This window comes from Vombatus ursinus, unplaced genomic scaffold (genome assembly GCF_900497805.2).
Source record: "Vombatus ursinus unplaced genomic scaffold, bare-nosed wombat genome assembly UNPS02014798.1, whole genome shotgun sequence".
Lineage (NCBI taxonomy): Eukaryota > Metazoa > Chordata > Mammalia > Diprotodontia > Vombatidae > Vombatus > Vombatus ursinus.
This window is the reverse complement of record NW_020954576.1, coordinates 79,081,514-79,101,445: the sequence shown is the minus strand read 5'-3', so window position 1 is coordinate 79,101,445 and position 19,932 is coordinate 79,081,514. Positions and strand designations below refer to the sequence as shown.

Below are 19,932 nucleotides of genomic sequence, written 5' to 3'. Positions count from 1 at the left end.
CACATTTCCATATTAGTCATTTTGTGGAAGAAAAAGCAAAAAAAGAAATGAAAGCAGGAAACAAAGCTCAAAAATAGTATGCTTTGCTCTTTATTCAGAATCCATCAACTCTTTCTCTGGAGTTGGATAGCATTTTTCATCATGATTTCTTAGGGACTGTCTTGGATCATTGTCTTGGATCATTGTATTGCTGAGAAGAGCTAAGTCATTCATAGTTGTTCATATTGCTGTTACTGTGTAAATGTTCTCTTGGTTCTGTTCTCTTCACTCTGCATCAGTTCATGTAAGTCTTTCCAGGTTTTTCTAAAATTAGCCTGCTCATCATTTCTTATAGCACAATAGTATTCCATCAGAATCACATATCACAATTTGTTCAGCCATTCCTCAATTGACGGGCATCCCCTCAATTCCCAATTTTTGGCCACCACAAAAAGAGCTGCTATAAACACTTTTGTACAAATAGGTCCTTTTCCCTTTTTAAAAAAGTCTCTTTGGGATACAGACCTAGTAGTGGTATTGCTGGGTCAAAGGGTGTGCACAGTTTTACAGCCCTTTGGGCATGGTTACAAATTGCTAACCAGAATGGTTGGATCAGTTCACAACTCCACCAACAGTGCATTAGTGTTCCAGTTTTCCCACATCCCTTCCAACATTTATTATTTTCCTTTTCTGTCATATTAGCTAATCTGATACGTGTGAGATGGTACCTCAGTTATTTTAATTTACATTTCTTTAATCAACAATATAAATAATTTTTAAAAGTTTTGTTAAGTCAGTAGAAAAGGTTTGTGTACAGATGTTATATACAAATTGTACAGTTCTTAATAATACACACTAGGCTTGTCTCCATTACCAGAGACAGTCAAGGAATTTGTGTGGTTTAAAAAAAAAAAAAATGGGCTTTGGAGTCAGAAAATAGAAGTTTGAATTGAGGCCCTGTCACTTACTAGCTTTGTGACCTTGGACAAGTCACCTCCCTTCTTGGGCCTCAGTTCTCATAAAGTCAGAGAGTTGGACTTGTCTTGAAGGTCCTTTCCCTGTCTGAAATTCTATAATCCTAATATAAATCACCTAACCCAACACAACACTACAATTTCCTTTACAAAAAAGACACACCAGAGAGACCCTTTCAATGGTTTCCACATACCTTTATTTAGGAAGTTACAGGTCATTGGTTGCTTTTCATACAGGCACTGTGTGCTGGTGTTTTATGACAATTCGGATTTTTATCTAATGACCAGGCAAAGGGTGGAGGGAACGAAGGCTCTTGGCCAAAAGAGAAGGCACCAACAATGGGAATGAACAATCTGCTTTTTCTGTGAAACCCATCAAGCAAGGGCCTGCTTTATATACATGTGGAGGCTAACCATGTCTAGAGAAAGGCAATGCTAAATACAGCGAAAAAACAGGAAAGGAAAACCTGACAAATGCATGAAAGCTACTTCCAGGCCCTTTCCAAAAAGCTGAGAAAGTAAGTTCAGAAAGAACAAAAAGCTTAAAAAAAACCCAAACAAACTTACATGTACTTAGTCTTAGTGTTTTGTGCAATTAAAAAAAAACCAACACAAAATAAATATAATTTAAAAATTTCTTCCATGACACTAGAGGCAAATCCACCTAAAGCAGCTAGGGATAAAACTTGGATAAAAGCTCAACAGTGCAGACAAATTAGTACTACATCCCGCATAATTTAGAAAGGTAAGAAGACTTGTCTTATCTGCTATAGTCTTATTAAAGAAAAAAATGACAAGGGGATAACATACATACATACAACTCAGCCATTTTTCCTGCTGTCCCTAAATGTCCAAGACCCAATGGAGACCCTAATTAGTCACTAAAGTCTGAGAGGAGAGGGAAAAAAATCTTTCTGGATTTTCCATTCTAGGCCTTCCTTGCAGTATGGAGGCCAGGATGAAAAAGCCAATGAACTGGACACAAAAGGGGATCTGATGATAAAAGGGAAGGAGGGTGAAGGATGGATTTGCAACTTGGAAATACAGTGTAAACCTCAGCAACTTGTATTAGGGAGAAAGGGGGCTGGGTGCTGGGTGGAGAACCGGCCTCAACACTGAAAAATCTCAACTATGGGAGAACTGGAAAGAAAGGCAGTTTTGCTGTTTTCAAGGACCCAAACTAATGACTGATGAGGCCTAGCCAAGGAGAGACCCTGAAGGACCTGTTTTGTTGAGTAGCTTTAAGGAATGTCATTTTCTTTAGCACATAATCTACAATATAATTTTCTTGAAAGTTGTACTCTTAAGTGGGTTAAACATCAACATCTCCTTAGATCTTGTTTAAACTATTGTTTTTGTTTGTCCTTGTTCTTGAAGAGGACCATGACATCAGAAAGGCGATGCCATGACTTGCAAGTGAATTGGATGTGAGGGAGGCTGCTGTGGTGACCTCCTGAATATGTGATAGATGGTCCTGACAGCAGCTGACAAAGAGGAAAGGTTTGGAGTGGGAGTTGTCAGCCTCATTCTCTCCTCCAGAGTCATCCGGTTCCAGTGGTAAGATACAGATCAGGATGACTGGAGATGGCCTTCTGTTTAAACTATTAGTTTGCTGAGCAAAACGTTTTCCTTCCTATACAGTGTAAAAGTCAACTTCAGCCCAACCCACATCTGAATTAACAAGAATTCCAGATTAGCAGGGGTTGAATTCATGAGACTTTACGATAGTTGTGTGGGAGGAACAAACATTCATAATTATTTGTTGATTGACTGATTTGATTGGGAGACTGATTTCCTCTAGAGCCTGTCTTACTAGTGATCTCGGCCAAGAATTGCCTGGAATACCCAATAAACATTCCTACGACACCCAAAGCTATCCTTGGATCTCAGGCCCCTCTGCACACTGTAACCGCTAACATGCACATCACAGGGTTTCTCTTTGTTTGCTGGGACAGGAAAGTGGGGAGGGGCTGAATTAGCTTACTTGGGAGCTCACTTCTCTGTTCAACAAAATCTATACAAGTTTAAAATTTTTTATAGCTCCCCTTGGACAGCTCCACATCGTTTCTCTTCTAGTTAGTATATCAGATCACCTCCCGATAACTTCCTAGCTATGTAAAGATAAATATACACATGCCCATCCATAAGGTGTCATAGCCAGGCACATCCATATGTACTTCTCCCAAGGGATCCTGGTGGGTAGGGGCAGGTGATAAATCATTGCACAACTCCCTGACCCAGGAATCTCTTAACCTGGACAATCTCATCCCAGAAACCCAATGTTGAACACATAGTAGAGATAGCTCTTTCTCTCTCTCTCTCTCTCTCTCTTTCTCTCTCTCTCTCTCTTTCATTTAGCTAAGTTGGAATCCTCTATCTCTGGCTGAAAAAGTTTTTGATGCCTCAAATTCTTCCTCTCTCTCTCTCTCTCTCTGGAAAAAAGTGACAATAATAATACAAAGAGACGGTGCTTCCTCCATGCATAACACCATTCAGAAATTCCCTCAGGTACCAATTTCAGATCTCCAGAACCTGGGGTGCCTAGTATGGTGACCTCCTGAATATGTATGTGGTAGATGGTGCTGACTGCAGCTGATGAAGATGAAAGGTTTGGAGTGGGAGGTATAAAAGATAGAGAGCCTGCAGAGATGGGGGCTCAAGGCCTCCTTCTCTGTCAGTCTCCAAGGAATTTTCTGAGAACCTCCTGACATTTTTCCATGGGCTGAAGAGTACCCATATTTTCACCTCTCCCCTCTACGGGTAGTTTGCTCTTCAAGTATCCTGGCTAAGCAACTCCAACTCTCATGTTTCAGCTTCATGGAGACATGGGGGCATAGAGAAGAAAAAAAAGGAAGGAAGTTTGGGAGGGTGGAAAATTGAATGCCTTGAAAGGCTGTGCTCATTATCAATTGAAGAGTTGGAATTATTTCCTTCTGGAAATATGCTACTGAAGAGCTAAAGTGGAAAAGGTGTCCACACTAAGTTTGGCACCAATATGGTGAGCCCCTCAAGTGGAAGGCCACCAAGCTGCCTAAGGAAGGAGGGGCAAATTAGCCTAGGTTGGAAAAGCAGATATCAGAAGTAGGATCCGGCCCTGGGGGAATGATACTGAATTTCCATAGGGAGACCTAGTTCTCCCCCCTTTCCGCCCCCAAAAAAAATTGCCACTGACCCCAGAAATACTATGGCTCCACTTCCCCAAGGATTGAATTTCAAATTGGAGGTGGGGTTAAAGGATCTGCTCTAGGTCTCCCAGAAGCCCCAAGGCTGCTCATTCCAGATTCTTGCAAGTCTCTCTGTAAAAATTCTGAAGGTCTCTTACACAAGATGCCCAGGGTGAGGGATGGACTGACTGCTCAGAACCATTACCCAAAATAGCCACTAGATGGTAGCAAGTCTCCACAGACAAGTTTGATCCCTGCCAATGCATTTGCTTGGGGGCTCCCTCCACAGGGTTGATGTTTAGCTGCTTAGTGCTGTCTCTGTGGGACAAAGTTAGAACATCCTCTCTTACGGAACCAGGGATTGCCACACTGATTTATCCCTAATTTTAGCAAGAATGAAAGAACATATCAGTCTGGAGGAGGGTGGAGGGCAAAATGTAGTATTCAAAAACTCATATTAATCTGGCTGGGAGAATGGATGCTTTGAAGACCACTGGGCCAGGCACCATCTCCTCCCCACCCCTGAAAAATCAAATGGATCCTTTTCTACACAAAGTCAAATCTGAATTTGGGTTTCTTCTTCTTTTTTTTTTTTGTTATTGTTGTTCTAGTATGCAATTCTATTTACAAGAAAACAAACCAAAAACAACAGCCCAAACCCTAACACAAACCCTTTCATTTAAAAGAGATAGCTTGGAAATCTCTTTTTTTTTCCTTCTCTTCGTCTAGAAAGTGTCTTATAGTGCAGTTTGGAAGTCAGTTCTAGAATCCAGATAGCAGGGGAGAGAAGGAGAGAAGACTGAGAACAAGGAGGAGGGAAAAAGTGGCTCTCAGGGGAGGGCCTCGCTCTGAGACATTTCTGTTAGGATGTCAATGAGATTGTCCAGTCCTGAGAGGTAGCCATCTTCTCGGTTTCCTTCCTGCCAAGGGATGTTGTGCTGAAGGGTCTGTCCCTCCGGAAGGGGTGTGGTTTTTCCAAAGTCAATCATCCATACCTTGGCTTGCTCTTTTTTGTCATGGATGAAGAGGAGAGAGCTGCCAATGACCTGCAGCAGGGAGAAAGAGAGAGAGAGAAATAAAATCTACACTCATGGTCTGTTTTGGCCCCCCTGGGGACTCTCCTTGTTATCAGAACCTTAAGACCCACACTCTTGGGACTCATGAATGGAACACTGTGACTTATCACCTTGTTTTTCACTGTCTTATCTTCGCTGATTTTAGTGAACTGCAAGGTTCAACATGAGTCAACATGTGCTACAGTTGCTCCCCCCCTCTCCCCAACCCAAAAAAAGACAATGAGGTCTTTTAGACAGAAGGCCACACAGTTTTCAGAGTGAAGGAAGCTATAGTCCCTTGTTCTCTGCTTTACTCAGCTCACACTCTTAGGCCCTGCGCTCACTTCTGAGTCATTGGCAAGTGGGAGGACGCTCAGATGAGGGGTAGCTACAATGGCGAGAGGACCCCAAGCCATGCCATGTGAGTGAAGATCAGGGGATGTTTGCCCCAGAGAACAGAAGACTCCGACGGGCCTATGATAGCTGACTTCCTAGTTTCAAATATCTGATGGGATGCCATGTGGAAGAGAGATTAGGCCTGTTCTGTATAACTTTGGAGAGTAAAACCAGGGCAATGAGTTGGAAGTGTGTTGGTGGGAGAGAGGGAAGACTTCTTAAGAACTAAGAGTTAGCTGAAAATGAAATGGACTTTTCCCATGAAACTTAGTAAGGTAGTAAATTTCCCCATCACTGGACTTCATTCTCAGATCCTGGGTGACTACCTGTGTGTCATGCCGCAGAGAAAAGTGCTACATGGGGCAGAGGCTTGGACCACCTGGCCTCTAAAATCCCTTCCAATAATCCCACAAAGGCACTTTGCTCTGGGTTATGTGTTAAATTGTCTGCAGGGAGGGAAGGGATCCATGGATGACCCATCTTGTGAACTATTGCCACCTCAATGAAGCTTTTCAGTGAACTGGCTTGCTTAAAAATCTCAGATATTAATTCTGTTTTCTCCCTGTGCCCTCTTCACTCACCCCACCTAACTGTGCAACTCTCTTACTCAGAGGGGCTATGGTGAAAGCCCATAAAAAGATCTCAACTTCTTTACCAATCAATGGGGTTTTTAAAAAAAAAAAAAAGGTGGCTGTTTTAAAAGTATTATATACGTCGTATCAGGGGAGGGCCTCACTCTAGTGGCTTCCTATGGTCTCTGGAATTAAATGTAAGCTCTTCACAATCTGTCTGCAATCCACTTTTCTGGTCTTATTCCCCCTTCAACTTCCCCCCAGCCAGACTGGCCTTCTAAATAATCCACACCCAACACTCCATCCTCCATGCCTCTGCAAGGTTATCCCTCACATTTGGAACGTTCTCCCTCTCTCTTCATCTCCATCTCTTAAAATCCCTAGTTGATTTCAAAGCTCAGCTCAAATGCCACCTCCTGATCCCCTCAGGCACAAATGTCTCCCTCTCCAAATGATTTCATTTTATTATTGTATTATATTTTATGTGATGTGTATAGTAATATGTAATAATCTGCATATTGTCTTCTATGCAATATAACAGTATATATTACTAATGTGTTTATTGCATATATATTTATATATGCTTATTTGTTTTGTAATTTAACGTGGACAAGCTGCATCCCCCTATAGAATGTAAGCTTCCTGAGGGGAGCTTCAGAAGCAGCTTCTCATCTTTGCTTTTTTCCCCAACACCTAGCTGGTTCATCTGTTCTTAGCCTTCTCCTCTGGAAGAGGAAGTCAGGCATTAGAAGAACATCAATGATCCCGGGAGGAAGGTACGGACCTAGAGAGACACAGAGAAAGAGGGGCAACCCGCTGGTAAACTACAGAGACGGTGTGAGTGGTGGACAGAGATGGGGCTTCCAAGCCAGAAACATCAGATGCCACTCTAGGAGGGAGGCCAGAACCACCAAGGGCCACACAAGGTAATGTGAGAGCCCCCTCAGTCATCTTCCTACCCACCATATACTAACTGCACCCCCCAGCGTGGGGCTCTGGGGTAAATGTACGAGCAGCTGGGTTTCACTATGACAAGGTAAGGGCAGAACTGGGGCTTAGGAGGGGATATGGTGGCGGGGCAGGGCTTGGCTGGATAGCATCTCGCAGGATTTGAGGTCTGGTACTTTGAGGCACACAAAGGGGAAAGAAACCTGGGAATACACTATTGTTGGGGAGGAGTATGGTGATTATTTGGGGTTTAAAAATAAGTGTAGCCTTGCTGTACAAAAAGTTCCAGGTTTGAGTCAGGCAGGAGGAAGGCAGGAGAAGTGGGAAAGAAGGGTACCTTACACAAACACACACACACACACACACACACACACACACACACACAATCTCCAAGCTACGGATAAGCAAAGTGTGCATGCCATAAAAGCTCTTAAACTCCCAAAGGCCTGGATAATTTTAAAGAAGGAATTATAAAGGCATTTCCCTCCCTCACCATCTCCTCCTATTTCTCTCCCACTGGGCACCCTGCACAATGGCATTTATCCACACTTGCCAGGCCCAGGATGGCCGGGGCGGGTTAGATTGCATTCCCCCCTCCTCTCCCACCCCCACATACACACTTTGCTTTATTTTTGGCACCGGCCCCCCTGCTTGTGTCAGCAGGGCTGCATTCCCCTAGGGCTGTGTTTGGGAGCCTGGGCAGTTATTTACAACAGTGGGCAGCCCCCACCTTCACTCCCCTACTGAGAGATCCCAAGAGGGAGGGAGAGGCTGGAGGTTTCCCCAAGGCTCAGCCCCCGAAAGCAAAAGTGAGGGAACTGAAGGGGGTTCTTTTTTTCTTCCTTCCCCTTCCCCTGTTCTTGTCCTACCAATTCTGCCCTCCTCACCCCAGGCACCTTGCCCCAACTCTGTCCCCAAGTGAGCTGTTGAGAGGTGCCGGAATGCATTTAAAACAAAAGGCCACCAACCGCTCAAGGGGCAGGCTGGCCTTCCTAAGCCCCTGGGTTGGACCAGTGCACATTCCAGAGGCCCTCTGGAGTGTGGAATCTGGAAGGAGTTGGCTGAAATGCTTTAACCTAAGAGTAGATCCAGACAGGGAATTCCATATCCCCAAGGTCAGGGAGGAAGGGGAGGAAAAGGGAGTTGGGAATGCTCTGGACCCCATTCATAAAGAGACTTTCAACCTGGGTAGGAGGGCAATTCTTAAAAGAACGCCTGGAGGTGAATCCTGGCTCTGAGACTTACTAGGTGGGTGACAGGGCAGCATGTACCATGGAAAACCCACTGGATTGTACATGAGAGGACCTGGGTTCAAAACCTGACTTCTACTTACTACCTATCTGTCCATCTCTCTTGGCCTCAGTTTCCTCATCTGCTTAGCGAATACTCCAGGCTCATTATTGCAGAGCCAAGCTGTTCCATCTCAAGTCTGACATGTGGTACTCAGAGTAGGGAGCTCATCTCCCAATCACCACCACACCCCTCCCCCAATATGGCAGTATTAACTCCCCATAACTTGCTAACCTAAGCCCACATGATCCAGAATTCTCTCGGTCCTACGCCTACATTGTCGTGTCCCTCCAAAGAGTTGGGTCTGGGTTTAGGTTTCACTAATTAGCACCAAATTATAATGATAATTACAACAATGGGGCAGCTAGGTAGTGCTGTGGATACTTGGAGTCAGAAAGATCTGAGTTCAAATCCAGCCTCAGAGAGTGCCTAGCTGTGTGACCCTGGGCAAATCATTTAACTTCTGCTTGCCTCTATTTCCTCATCTATAAAATGGAGATAATAACAGCACCTACCTCCCAAGATTGTTGAGGGTATCAAATGACATAATAATTATAAAATGCTCAGCACAGCGTCTGGCACATAGTAAGCACTGTATAAATGTTAGCTGTTATTAGCTACTAATAATGATAATTATTAGAATAACGATAATAATACTGAGAAGTAATATGGGACACTGGACAGAAAGCCAGTTTCAGAGTAAGGAAGACCTAGGTTCAAATGCTACCACTGATATGTACTGGCTATGGGGCCCCATGTAGGTCACAACACTCCGAGTAATTTTCTAAGACTTTAAGTTGCCACAAAGGTACTGACCTTCCCTGGTAGAAGGCATTTCCTCATTTGGGAGTTCCCTATACCAATGAAATCTTGGCTCTAATCCCTATCTTATAAACTAGGGAGGAAACCAAAGCTAAGTGACTTGTCCAACGTCACCCGCCTAGTAAGTTTCCGATCCACTAGGTCTTGTGTCTGACCAAGGCAGTGAACAGAACTGTTCCTTGCATATGAGAGTCCAGAGATAATCACACATAGCTTCAGAGCCCCCTCACTTCACCACTGAGGCCCAAGGACTTGCCTAGGGTCTATATCCACTATTTTCACAGGAACATAGATTCGGAGTTGGAAGGAACCTTAGCGCTCATCTATACTATGCCCTATGGCTTCCAAAGGACAGACCCCCCCCCCCCCCCTGCCAGGGGAAGTCTTCAAGCATCTTCCCAGCTTTCCCAGGGCTGTTGGAAGGGGGCAGGAACAGCCATCACAAGCTGGAGAGACCTGTGCCTCCTTCCCCACAGGATGCAGACCCCTTCCTGAGGAGGAGGAGGAGGAGGAGGAGGAGGGCTGATCGGCAACCTCACTCTGGGACATGAAGAAGGTTGATTTTTTTTTTCAAACAAAAATGCCATTGCCTCAGCAGCAAAATAACAGGTGCTAAGAAAAAGAAGGGAAAACCCGCCATAGAAAGCACCAGGTTGGCAATGCTGGTGCGAGGCAGAGGGGGCTTGAGTCTGGAGAGCTAATGGAAAGGGCAGGAGGGCCTCTAGAGCCCCTTCCCTGCACAGACCTGCTTGTTCCAGGAGATAATTCCAGACTAGGCTAAGCTGGGGGTATGGCCAGCGTCTGCATTTTTTGGCCTAGTTGGGAAATTCTGCCAAAAGACATAGCCAGCAGACTGAGCTGGGAATTCCTAGGTTCTGTGAATCTCTACTCCCCCGCCTTCCCCTTCTCCCTCTCCCCTGCGCCCCCACCCCTCAGGGGCCTGGCTGCCTGGCTCATGAATGGAGTTAAGGAATGAGGTGGGAGAGAAGGCAGTCAGACAGTGGGTCCAGCACAGCAGCCGGCGTTGCCCTGTGGTCCTTTTTTGAGGAGGGGGAGGGGCATGGAACAAATGTCTGTTTTCTAGGAGGTGTGATCTGGAAAGGCAAGGGACAGAGAGAGCTTCAGCCAGGCAGAATGAATGGCGACCTTTCAGCATCTTATCAGACGCTCTGGCTGTGGGTGACAGTGAAAAAAAAGGCTGCCTATAACACAAAAACATTCCTGCCTGCTGGGCCCTTCTGGAGGTGGTGATAGTCTGGGAAACTCTGAATGGCCTCAGTGAAGAAGGACCCTGAGGGAAAAGATGGGCATTCTACGGGGCTGGCTTGACCACTGGCCTGCTGAGACTGGAGTTCTTCATTACTCAACCCCAAGCCTGCGGGGTGGTAGAAACAGCAGGTCCGACAGAGATTCAGAGGCTCATAGACATAGGGTTGGAAGGAACTTGGCTCATATTAGTCTCATTTCACCAAGGTAACCTAGGTTCAAGCCTGAAGCTTTTGCAGAAGGCTCTCCTCACTGGATGACTCAATTGCTGTGTTGGCCTGAGGGAATAAGAGAAGAGATATACCCAGGATACTTGAGGGGAGATACCCTAAGGGAAGAGAGAGCCACTTGGCTCTGGGAGAGTGAATCAGAAGGACTCCCTACAATCAATCAACATTTATTAAGTGCCTACTATGTGTCGGGCACTGTGGTACAAAAAGAGGCAAAAGATACAGGTAAGGAAACTGAGGCCCAGGCAGACAAGGTAACCTGCCACAGGTAGCAAGCAGCAGAGTCAGGATTTGAACCCAGGTCTTCTCATCCACAATCCAATGCATTTTCCATTGTAACACACTGCCCCATGCCCAGCTCCTCAAGCCAAATGCACAGCTCAGAGGAAAGGGCAGTGATGTGTCTAAAGAGGAACAGAGGTGAGGTCAGAGATTCAAAATCTCAGGGCCTCAGGGATTCAGTGTCTTCTACAATTCTGCAGCCCGGACCTACCACTCTCATCCAGTCAAGCTAACATATGCTGCAAAATCCTTGTTCTCTGAAGCAAGCCAGGCTGTCTACATTCCTCAGGGTGAGCTTGTTGGGGGGAAGGAGGGAACACCCAGGGTCCCCGATGCCTTGGACGTCACTCCCTGGGACTTGCCTCTTTTCTCAGATCAGTGTCTCTTCTTTAGTTTTTCTCGGCTCCTTGCCATCACAGGGGCTTTTCAAGCTAACTCCAGTCATTCTGGCCTCTAGTTTCCAAGAGGCATGGAAAGCCCCTTCATGAGAATATGTCCGCTCTGGTGGGGGCTCCTAGAGCTAGTTACCTTTCTTTCTTTTCAAAAATTTTTTTGAGACAATTGGGGTTGTAACTTGCTCAGGTCACACAGCTAGTAAGTGTCTGAGGCTGGATTTGAACTCAGATCCTCCTAACTCCAGGGCCGGTGCTCTAACCACTGTGCGACCTAGTTGCCCCTCCTACCTTTCTATAAGCTCTCCAGAACCTTATCTAATAATCCTGGGGGATCCCCTGTCATCCAAACAGTTCAGGAAATATCTTAACCTAAGCCCAAAGAGAAGGAGCCTAGGTTATGTGAAATCAATGCTTTATCCACACATTGGTAACAAACATAGAAAGCTAGGAATTGGGAGGGGGAGAGGAAAAGGGGGAGAAATGACTTAATTTCTCAAACACTAGTTAGTACCCAGGGCCTGACAGCTTGGCATCACATGGTTCCTGGCCTGAATATGGCAAGGTGATCCCAGTATTTGATGGTTCAGTTATAGCTATAGTCTTCCTTTAAAAAAACAAAACAAAACAAAACAAAAAAACCCCAAACCAGCTCATAAGAAAACAAGCGAATTCATTTACTTAGGAACTACTGGTGGTTTATCTTTTCTCACAAAAGACTGAAAGAGCAGTCTACCTACCTCATGGCACTTGAAAAATGGTGAGATTTCCAAGGTGGCACGGATATCCTTTAGGCGGTCCCGGTAACAAATCTGGACACAGAAAGACACACAAGTTGTTAGCTACCCCCAGGGAGTTTCAAGAATCATGAAATTCATTAGTATCATCATTTCAGAGTAGAAAGGGGACTTTCATTTAAGTCCAGGAGTTCTTAACCTGGAAAGGGGTCCTCTTTAGGTGGATTTCAGGGGATCCATGAACTGGATGGGGAAAACAAAACTATCTCTTCACTTTAATATAGCTGGTTACCTTTATGATCCTACGTATTTTATCTTATGCATTCAAAAACATTAATTTGAAGAATTAAAAATTCACCAGACTGCCACGGGGTCCAGGCCATAGCTCCTAAAAAGGTTTAGCACCTAGTCTAGTCTAGTCTAACATAGCTCATGTTACAGGTGGGGAAACTGAGATTCAGAGCTGTTAAAGGACTTGCCTATGGTCCTGTAGCTACTGAGTGACAGAAATTGGGGGGCCTTTGGGATTCCCCAATGCAGGGCTTTTCCTTCACTTTCCCCCCACAGAGTCATTGGCTGGCAACAGGAGGAAGATAGTGCTGCTCTCACTATGTATGCCACGCTTTACTTAATTCATGACGGTACAGGCTGTGTTCACTCTGGAACGTCTGCAGATTCCATCCAGTTAAATCTTTAAAACCTCATTGCTATGGTGTGTTCCCAAAGACAAAGCTCAGTGTTCCCGATTTTCAAACAGACAGGCAAGGATCAGGGATGACAGGCATGAAGAATGTCACGATCCACACCCCCACCATCAGTATTTGGCTGCTCGGGACCGGGGGGAGGTGGGACAGGCTCCTGATGACCCCACGTCATCCCTAGCCACCACCTTGCTCCCCTTGCCCCCCAGCAGAACACCGGCCAAGATTGTTAGAACGGCGTACTCAGGACAACTGGTTCGTTGTGGGATGTTGTCACACACTTGGGCAAAGTGACTTGATGCCCATCTGTACACAGTGACGCAACTTGGCAGGGGACCTGGGCCAGAGGCTCCGGGGAGTTTACAGAACCTAGAATAAACCCCATTGAGTCACCGTCGGGGGCCACTGCACCCGGCTCTCTGAGCTGGCATTGCTAAAGAGCAGAACCGCTTCTCCCTGGACGACCCAAAGGTTGTCAGAAAAGGACTCCGTGACGATGCAGGTCAGTCGAGAGTTAAAGCAAATTCTGTTGCCTGCCCTGGTGACAGCTGGCAGTGCCACAGTTTGCCAAGGGCTTAGGGTAAGCAGGCCTTGGGAGCGAGATCCCCACTGGACCCCAGCGGAGGGACTTCACCGGCTCATGGAACAAGAGCTGGAAACAATGGTCCAACCCCCTGGTCCTTCAGGTGAAGAAACAGACGTCGAGGGTCTTATTCAAAGGAATGCAGGGAGTAATTAAATTTGAATCCAGGTTCTTTGACTGCAGAAAACACAAGTCATTCTGGTGGACAGAGGGCTAGACTTGAGAGTCAGGAATAGGAATAATAGCCGACACATATATGGTACTTTTAAGAGTTTTAAAGCGCTTTACATACATCATTTCACTGGGTCCTCACAACAATTCTGTGAGGTAGGTGTGAGTTTCCTCATGTGTAAAATGGGGATAATAATAGCACCTAATTCACAAGACTGCTGGGTGGATCAAATTAGCTTGTATATGAATACATACATACATATATATAAATAAATATATAATGATTATATATATGATATGTATGTATGTATATACATGTATATGTATAAAAGGTGACAGTTATGTGGCACTTAAAAATTTTTATGAGCAACATATGTGTATATACATGCATACATACATGCACGCCCACACACACATACATATATACTCACACATTGTTCAGTGTACTTGACTCTTCATGAGCCCATAGACCAATGCCCATGGGGTTTTCTTGGCAAAGATACTAGAGAGTTTGGCTTTTCCTTTTCCAGTGAGTCCCCATTTCACAGATGAGGAACGGAGGCAAACAGGGTTAAGTGACTTGCCAGGGTCACACAGCTATTAAGTGCCTGTGGCTGAATTTGAACTCGGGTCATCCTGACTCCAGGCTTGGTGCTCTATACACCGTCACCTAACTGCTTCCTAAGTGTGAGTATGCAACAGAGACTAACACAGCTTTGGAATGAAGTGTGCTGAATCTACTAGGCCATGAATTCTTACCAGTTTGCCTGACCTTAGGCAAGTCACTTTCCAGGGCCTCAATTTCCTCATTTGCAATACAAGGAGGGTTGGGCTAGATAATTTCTGAGGCCCTTCTAGTGCTAAAAGCTACGTTCTAATATAATAAGGACTTCAGTGGACTTCAGGGAGAAAAGCAAAATAAGGGTGACAGATTATACAAGTACAATAGTTATCTGCCTACTTAGTAGGAATCCTATTTCATTTTCCAAGCGTGAATGTCGAGACCCTGTGCTGAACAGACTCCTACCAATGTTCCAGGCACTCTGTTAGGCACTGAGGCTACAAAGAAAAATAATTGACACAATTCTTGCCCTCAAGGAGCTTACAGGAAGAGGAACACTCTTCTCCAGATTCCATTCTTCTGATGAAGGCTCAAGAGGTGTGCTACTCACCAGGATGTTCCGATTTCCCTTGGTGAATTCTCGGAAAGCTTCAGTAACTTGCTCCTTTGTTTTGGTCTTCTTGAAATCTCGGTTCACAGAGCCATCTTCTTTCTGAAAAGGAGAGCAACACCCCCACCTCATTAAGGGATGAAGTCTTGGCTTCTGCTTTCATGCTGGGGCCTTGTTAGGAAAAATGGCTCCTGGATAGAATGGGGTACCTGCTGTAAGAGAATAAATGCCTTAATCTAGTGCCATGGGAAATCCAGAGGTGACACTCACTCTCCCTCCCTGGGTAGGAGGCAAAGTGTTTAGCCTTCCTCTGACTCTCTGACAGAGACAGAATAAAGTTAAACTTGGCTTTCTTCAGCAATCTAAGACCTTTCCTTTCCGGTTCTCCTAAAAAACAAAGCTGCAATATTATCCTTTCCCTAACCAACTCAATTCCCCACCAAACAACCAAGCCAAGAGGATCATTCTGCACTTGAGTCACACGCCTTATTCTAGTCTCTCATGAAGGAGACCTGACTGAACTTTTACTCTTTACATGTGAAGGGTTAATAAGGGCAGCTCTCCTCACCACCTAGCGGGTTACTGCAGACCATCCACTCTTAGCCAGGTTACTTCTGGAAGAGGAAGACAGGCATTGGAAGAACAAGATATGGACCGAAAGAGGAACAGAGAACCGGTGACACAAATAAGAGTGACCAAATTGTACCAAGGCTCATCTGCGGAGTGTGTTTCCTGGACAGTGGAGTGGAGGAATCGTCCAGTCATTGAGTCGTGTCTGACTCTTCATGTCCCCATGGACCGTTATCACACACGGGGTTTTCTTGGCAAAAATACTGGAGTGGTTTGCCATTTCTTTCTCCAGTGGATTAAGGCAAACAGAAGTTAAAGTGACTTTCTGGTCATGCAGCTAGTAAGTGTCTAAGGCTAGAGTTGAGCTCAGGCCTTCCTGACTCTAGGCCCAGTGCTCTATCCACTGAGCCGCGTAGCTGCCTCCATGGAGTAGAGAGGGAGCCCTAGGATAAACAGTTTGTTTCTCTCTAACTCAGTGTAATTCTGGCATGGAGGAGGATTGCATCTGTTCCCACAACAGGACAATGGACAGGGACCAGAAGAACATCCTGTCCAAGAGGAGAAGATAAAGGAAGAGAGTGATTTGTTTGGAAAGGACAAAAGGAAAGAAAGGAAGATGAAAAAAGGAGGCAGGGAATGGGATAAAAATATAATTCTCATCCTGTCCAAAGGTTTAAAAGAAAAAAATAGATTGGTTTAAGGATGCTAAATAGTTGCTAGAGAGGAAAGGTAATACTACTTATCAAGGCTCTCAGAAAGCCTCTGTGTTTCATAGGGGGGAACCTGGGGGACCACAGCAAAGCTGGTCTCTTTGGACTATTACCTACATTAGGAGGCAGGTTTAGATGCTGCCTGAAAATTAGACACCCTAGCTGAAAAAGCATGGGCAGTGTAATACAACTCTCTGGCAGCTTTTTATTTATAAATTCATCACGAATCCTGCATCAACTAAAACCTTGAACTCAAAATCAAAACCTTGAATGAGGCTCTGCAGGGAAAAACAGGAACAGAATGGGACTCTGAGGGAGGATGCACTCCCCTCCTCTGGATGTCTCTGAAAAGAGGGCAGAGGGATTAGGGGCAGTTCTCAACCGAGGCAGGAGGTCAGACAAGATGACCTCAAGGAGACCATCTGCACATCTGGCACCAACCTGCTCTCTCCACTGACCTCATCTGGAGAGATCCGCCGACCTGGCCTGGTGTGTGGCAGGTGTGTCTGAAACGTCAGCTGGGAACATTTGCAGGAACAAAGACAAGGGTGGGCATGACTCCACAAGACAGCACGCCTCCCCTGACCGCTCACTCTGGAGGAAGCCAGAGAAGAGACCTTTGTCTGAACTGAAGAGGAAAATGGAAAGCAACTGAGGGTGTTCTATTGAATAGGGATTTGACAGGCCACCAGCTAACCAAACCCTGACTTAACCCTTTCGAGCCCTCGTTAGTTGCACTGGACAACTGTGTTTCTAACAAAAAGGCCTCTTGACCACTCTCTCTCCCATCCACCTTCCTCCCCCTTCCCTACCTCTGTTCCCATTGTCCGCCAGCCCTACTCCAAGAAACTTTCTCTGAACTTCCAAGAGACCTCTCTCCTCCTGAGTTTCTCACAGCACTCTGCCTAGATGTTTCTGCATTTTTCTCCCTCTTCCTCACATCACATTATTTCTGGTCTTATATCCCCGTTCTACCACCCTTGATGGGTTGCAGAGCTTGCATCAGACTTATCTTTGGAGACCTCCCACTGTGCCTAGGACAAGCTAGAAAGAGGCAGATAGGTGGTGCAGTGGATAGAGCACTGGTCTTGGAGTCAGGAAGAACAGAGTTCGAATCTAGCCTGACATTTATTGGCTTTGTGACCCAAGACCCTGCCCCGGTTTCTCCATCTGTAAAATGTGTAATAATAATAATAACACCTACCTCACAGGGTCATTGTGAGGATCAAATGAGGTAATATTTGTAAAATGCTCTGCAAATCTTAAAGCTCTATGTTTTTTAGGCTGTACAGTGGATAGTATTGTTACTATTATTATTATTATTATTATTCTGCTTCAGACACTTACTAGCTGTGTGACCCTGGACAAGTTACTTCAGTTCTGACTCAGTTCCTTCATCTGTAAAATGGGGGTGATAATAATAGTACCAAGTTTCCAGGGTAGATGTGGGGGTCAAATGAGATAATAATTATAAAGCACTTAGCACAGCATCTGGCACATATTAAGTACTATATAGATATTATTATTATTATTATTATTATTATCCTGCTTCAGACATTTACAAGCTACGTGACCCTGGACAAATTGCTTAAGCTCTCTCTGCCTCAGTTCCCTCACCTGTAAGATGGGGATAACAATAGCACCTACTTCCCGGTGTAGTTGTAAAGCACTTAGCACAGTACTTGGCAAATAGTAAGAGCTATAGAAATGTTAGCTGCTATCATCATCATCATCATCATCATCATCATCATCATCATTATTATCCTGCTTCAGACCTTTATAAACTGTGTGACCTGGGACAAGTCACTTAAGCACTGTCTGCCTCAGTTTCCTCATCTGTAAAATGGGAGTAATAACAGCGACTACTTCCCAGGATAGTTGTGAAGATCCTATGAGGTAATTTCTGTAAAATGTTTTGCAAACTTTTTTTTTTGCTTTTGCAAAAAAAAGTGTGTTATACATTATGTAAATGCTAGCTATTATTATGGGGACTGAACCTGTAATTTCATTGGTATAGAGACCTCCCAGAGAAGGAAAGCCCCTCTACCAATAGAGATCAGTACCTTCTCTATCACTTAGGGTTTTGGACAGCTACCTGGAGCAATTCTAAGTGACTTGCCCAGTCACACAATTAACATGTGTCAGATGGGCAACTCAACCCCAGGTCTTCCTAGTTTCAAGGCTGATGCTCTAACCATTATGACATGCTGCCTTGCACAGAACTACGACTTAATCAATGTATGTTAACCCTAGGTTATTTATTTGCTTTTTAATGGGAGACCAGGGCTGCTCTCTGACTAAGCAGGCTGTTTCTTGAGAGGGAATTGGTTCTGCCCTGGGTGGCAATGTGTTGGCTGCCTCCTTGATGCTGAGTAAACAATCTCTGCCTTCCTGGATGCCCAGAGAAAGAAGCGAAAATGGCCATCCCCGACCGCCCCCTCCCAACCATCCCTCTCTCACAATGCTTGCAGTTTCTGGGAGTTAGCTGACCACGCCTCTGTGGAGCTGGCCTACTGGTGGGCCATGGCTGATTTCTGACTATCCTGTTCTGACTGTAGGAAGATAAGCTAGAAAGTTCCTTCCCTTAAGGGGGTGAAACCTGTTTTCTCCGCTAATCTTATACCAAGATTTTGGCCTCAATGATAGAAATGCTTGGGTGCAGGACCTAACACCATGATGAGGCACTACGGAGTAGTAGATAAGAGTGTTAGACTTGAAATCAGGAGGACCTGAGTTCAAATCTGACCTCTAATATCAGCTGTGTGACCTTGAGTAAGTTGCTTAACCTCTCTATACTTTGGTTTGCTCAGCTATAAAAAGGAGGGGTTGGATTTGATGGTGGTCTAGCTCTAAATCTATGATTTTATGCCCAGGTCATCTAGAGGCTTGGATGTCTGATTTTTGTGATCTTAAATTTTAATGATTGAATGCCTTTTTCTTAGAGGCAGGCTGAGTTTGGCTCCTATAAGCAGTATGTTTGCATGTAACTACAACATCTCAGTTCTATACATGTGGGAAAAAAAATGGCCCTGTGTCCTAGAGGAACAGCTGCCTAGAGGAAGCTAGGTGGCACAGATAGATTGTCTGGCCAAGAGTCAGGAAGACCTGAGTTCAAATCTGAACTCAGACACTTAATAGCTGTGTGATCCTGGGCAAGTCATTTAACCCTGTCTGCCTCAGTTGCCTCATCTGTAAAATGAGCTGGAGAAGGAAATAGCAAACCACTCCAGTATCTTTGCCAAGAAAATCTCAAATGGGGTCACAAAGAGTCAGACACGACTCAGCAATAACCAAAGACCTGGAAGAATTCCATGACTTACTCTTTGGAAAGGCTCGAAAGGGTGGGTTGGTAAAAGTTGAGATCCTCGTGGCTCCCACCATACCAACAGCAGGGTTGCCACAGCCCTGTTCTGAGTGGCCCCACCTCCCCATCCCCTCCTTCCTTCTTTACCTTAATGCCCTCAATCCTGAATCCAAGGGTGGCTGTTGAGCTAATGGTTTCTCTCCACTGCATGTACCGGGGCTTGGTCACTGCCCTTTGATTGTTTTCTTCTTCTGTTGGGGCATCAGGGTCCACTTCAATCATCTTCTGGTACATGTCCTTCCGAAGGCTGGGCTTCTTCCTAGCTTTGGTGAGCTCCTCCTCCAGATAGGTCCTGCATGGGGTACAAAGGTGCATCAAGACTCGCCGTGGCATCGGCATGCTGCCATTTTGGAATACACATCCCACTCCTATTGGGCCCCAGCTATCTGAACATACTTAACTTAACCAACAAGAGTAGCGACAAGGGTGGGAAAGTAAGGGGGAAACAGGAGAACGGGATTTCCTAGCATTCCCATTTTACTGGACAGTTAGCACAAGAAATGTAGGGTCTTGGTTGAAGTTGTCTAGTCAGTTAGTAGTAGGATGAGGACTCC

General features: G+C 45.2%; 1 protein-coding gene across 1 annotated transcript in view; it reads right to left on the bottom strand.

Annotated features, from left to right (window-relative positions):
• Positions 1-1,127: 1,127 nt before the first annotated feature.
• LOC114049591 (inositol-trisphosphate 3-kinase B-like) overlaps positions 1,128-19,932 on the bottom strand; it is a 164,596-nt gene continuing 145,791 nt past the window's right edge. The window contains exons 5-8 of the mRNA XM_027870848.1: positions 19,466-19,670; positions 14,735-14,836; positions 12,111-12,182; positions 1,128-5,163 (exon numbers count right to left, since the gene is read on the bottom strand). Of these exons, the coding sequence (XP_027726649.1) occupies positions 4,948-5,163; positions 12,111-12,182; positions 14,735-14,836; positions 19,466-19,670 (595 nt within the window). The 3' untranslated portion in view covers positions 1,128-4,947. The remainder of the gene's footprint in view (positions 5,164-12,110; positions 12,183-14,734; positions 14,837-19,465; positions 19,671-19,932) is intronic.